At 32.1% G+C, this 2,794-nt stretch overlaps 1 protein-coding gene across 1 annotated transcript; it reads right to left on the bottom strand.

Annotated features, from left to right (window-relative positions):
- Positions 1-277: 277 nt before the first annotated feature.
- LOC148606490 (uncharacterized) lies at positions 278-2,195 on the bottom strand. Its single transcript, XM_088545029.1, has 3 exons — positions 2,064-2,195; positions 1,620-1,807; positions 278-519 (listed from the first exon to the last, which is right to left on the bottom strand). Exons 2-3 carry the CDS (start codon positions 1,803-1,805, stop codon positions 304-306), a joined length of 402 nt encoding a protein of 133 aa, XP_088401155.1. The 5' UTR covers positions 1,806-1,807; positions 2,064-2,195; the 3' UTR covers positions 278-303.
- Positions 2,196-2,794: the final 599 nt, after the last annotated feature.

The raw sequence follows: 2,794 nt of genomic DNA on the forward strand, positions 1-2,794 counted from the left end.
TCATGTACTGACAGAAATAAGACATAACGGGTAATCTTTGCGAGTGCAAAATTTTGCGATTTGCTCTAATGATGAGGACATTTGATTTTTGCGTCCATAGAAAGAGTTTGCCGGAGATAGCATTTAAACATCTGGACATAAAGCTCGCGACATTTGATTTTTGCGTTTCTACAATCCTCGCCAATATACCAGGAATTACAACCTCCGTAAGTCACCCGCTTATCGGTACTATTCTGTAACATATAGGGAACGAAATTCCTAAAATGAAAACGATGTCTAGTGTTTATCGATATGATTATTCATTTAAATGCAGGGTTCTATCCAGGATTGGTTGCACCAATATTTTGGCCGCTTTGAATATCTCTTCTTTCCAAATAAGTGGACAAATGCGTAGTATACGACAGCAAACCTTCGACAGGAACGTCTTCTAAAACCAAATATAAGACGCCCGCAGATTCTTCGCATACGCTGGTAGAACACTACATCGCAATATCGTCTGCTTTTGCGGAATTTGGAACCCTAAAATACAATGCACAAGTGTATTTTGTAATTTACAGTCCAGGATGAAATACAAATTAAGCTGGTGCTAGGGTTACACCGTATTTATAAAACGTTATCTTGTTTGAGTTAACAGTTTATTTTGTTCTGATTAATTTCCATTGTCAAAATTCCCCTTCGAAATAAATGCGTGCATTATCTTCGTGTTTGACCGAAAGAGAAAACCGGAAAGTGAATATTATATAAATGTGAATTAAGTAAACAAAGTTTAATTATTTCTGCTATATGTTGTGTCTGTTAAAACCAGATTGTCAATTTCAAATTCAGACATTATACATGACAGATTTTTAACTTCGATTTAAGCTTTCCATACCAAACCCAGTATAATCTGAAAACTCGTCCAAACCGAACCAATTATATAAAGTCCAAAAGGGGTTTGGCTTAAACAGATTTCTTTCTATTTGTATTACCTTTTCAAAATCAGACCTAAATGATCATGCAAATACTATTTGCTTTTCTTTTAATGGAAACTTGTCAATCAAAATAACGCATGGTTGCCTAAATTTTATTTATCACACAAGAAAGCCCTTTTGATAAAGATGAATGTTTTCTTTACTAACATAGCTTGAAAACTGATCTGTTCAAAGTACCATATTTTTCCTTTCCTCTATCGTTTACCCGAACTTGACTCTTTATGAGCAACTCGGATGTTTCTGGAAAAGCAGAGGACGCTTAACCTGGTGCAGCTGGTCCATCCTCCCAGTTCTTAGTGGAGTCCGAGTTGCTCATTACCTTTGTTACTTTGTATATATTTAGTTATTTTATGTTCTTTGTTGTGTTTGTCTGTTTTCCATGTCTGGTCTTTATCCCAATCAAACGTTGTATTAGCGTATAATGTGATGACGGACTTGAACCTCGAAAGAAGAATTTGAATAAACGGAATTGACTCAAGTATTTTTGAGAAAAAAAAATGTTATTTTGATTGGAATAATTTGAATTGCGTAATGCGGACAAAAATAAAATATGGTTTCTCTCAAAGAGAACGAATCAGTCAGAAAGCTAGATACATGTACAAATCAAATAAAATTATTAAGTTAACAAAAGAACATTTTTAAACTTACACAATCATAACATGCATCGTGCTTTTTACAAGCTGGAGTGAAATGTCTCTTGAAGAAAAACGGTATATGTTTTCCTTTTATTTTTATGCTACAGCCATCGGTGTGTGGATTATTATTACACGTATATGCAGATATATAACGTATAACCACGAGGAGAATGATGGCAACATAGAGAACTAACTTCATTGCTGCGAAATGTAAAGAATACAACATTGAATAACACGTATTTAAGATACTAATTACATAATATACGAACAAGGAATTCATGTCAAGACGAAATTTATACCAAACTTTATATATAACTAATCTACATTTCGCTGAATAATCATTTTTTTATATTTCTAAAAGTTCTCACAAATTACCTGATTGCTATCTTATTTCGTGATGCTTGTATACATGTGAACAAAATTAGTTTTAATCAATAGATGTTAAAGAAATTCTTACCTATTTGAAGTTTATCACTGGACAGTCACTCTAAAATTTAACACGTCAACACGTAATTAATACACACATATTTTACACTTAACTTACTAATATACTGAAAATCGAGTTTAGTTAATGTGTTTATAAGATTCCTATTTTGGGAAGAAAATTTGATCGATCAACTTCCTGTAAAAACATAGCAAAACAAATATAAAACAACTTCCTTTTTTTCCTGATGTTACTAAAATGTAGATATATTTAAACATTTATATTATGGTAGAATTGATTTTAATATATGTTTTCCTCATTGGTGGTGGGGTGAACTCATTATACATTTTATGCAAACAAGACATTTGGTGATATTTCATACGAATTTCTTTGCAAACTGTACATGAAAATGCACACAGAAGCTCGGAGAAGCAATTAATGCACGAGAATAATATTTACACCTCTGCATACTGTTTATTCATACAAGACAACAATTACAAAACAATTTAACTATCTTTTATGATTGTTATGCCTTTACATGGTGATTTCAATCATCTTCATACAGTAAAGAAAATGTCATGTTGTTCCTGCAGAAATGCAAAGAAAAACTACTACGCTTTTAATAGAAGATTTCTTATTTGTTACGTTCATGCTAGGCGTAAGTCTGATAATAGTTATCCCAAGTCTTTTTTTTTCTGAAATATTTATAGGCTAACGACGAAGTCTCAATAAGATTATTAGTTTTAAAAACCAACACTTGATTT

The sequence above is a fragment of the Perna viridis genome, chromosome 9, assembly GCF_037379345.1.
Source record: "Perna viridis isolate PV_CMFRI_1.1 ecotype Kerala chromosome 9, ASM3737934v1, whole genome shotgun sequence".
In the NCBI taxonomy this organism is placed as follows: Eukaryota; Metazoa; Mollusca; class Bivalvia; order Mytilida; family Mytilidae; genus Perna; species Perna viridis.

What these genes read in the sequence shown, in the direction of transcription:
- LOC148606490 (XM_088545029.1), bottom strand. Translation starts at nt 1,805, where the DNA reads ATGAAGTTAGTTCTCTATGTTGCCATCATTCTCCTCGTGGTTATACGT. An exon ending in ACGATGCATGTTATGATTGT is followed by an intron (nt 520 to 1,619) that starts GTAAGTTTAAAA and finishes ATTGTATTTTAG; the next exon opens with GGTTCCAAATTCCGCAAAAG.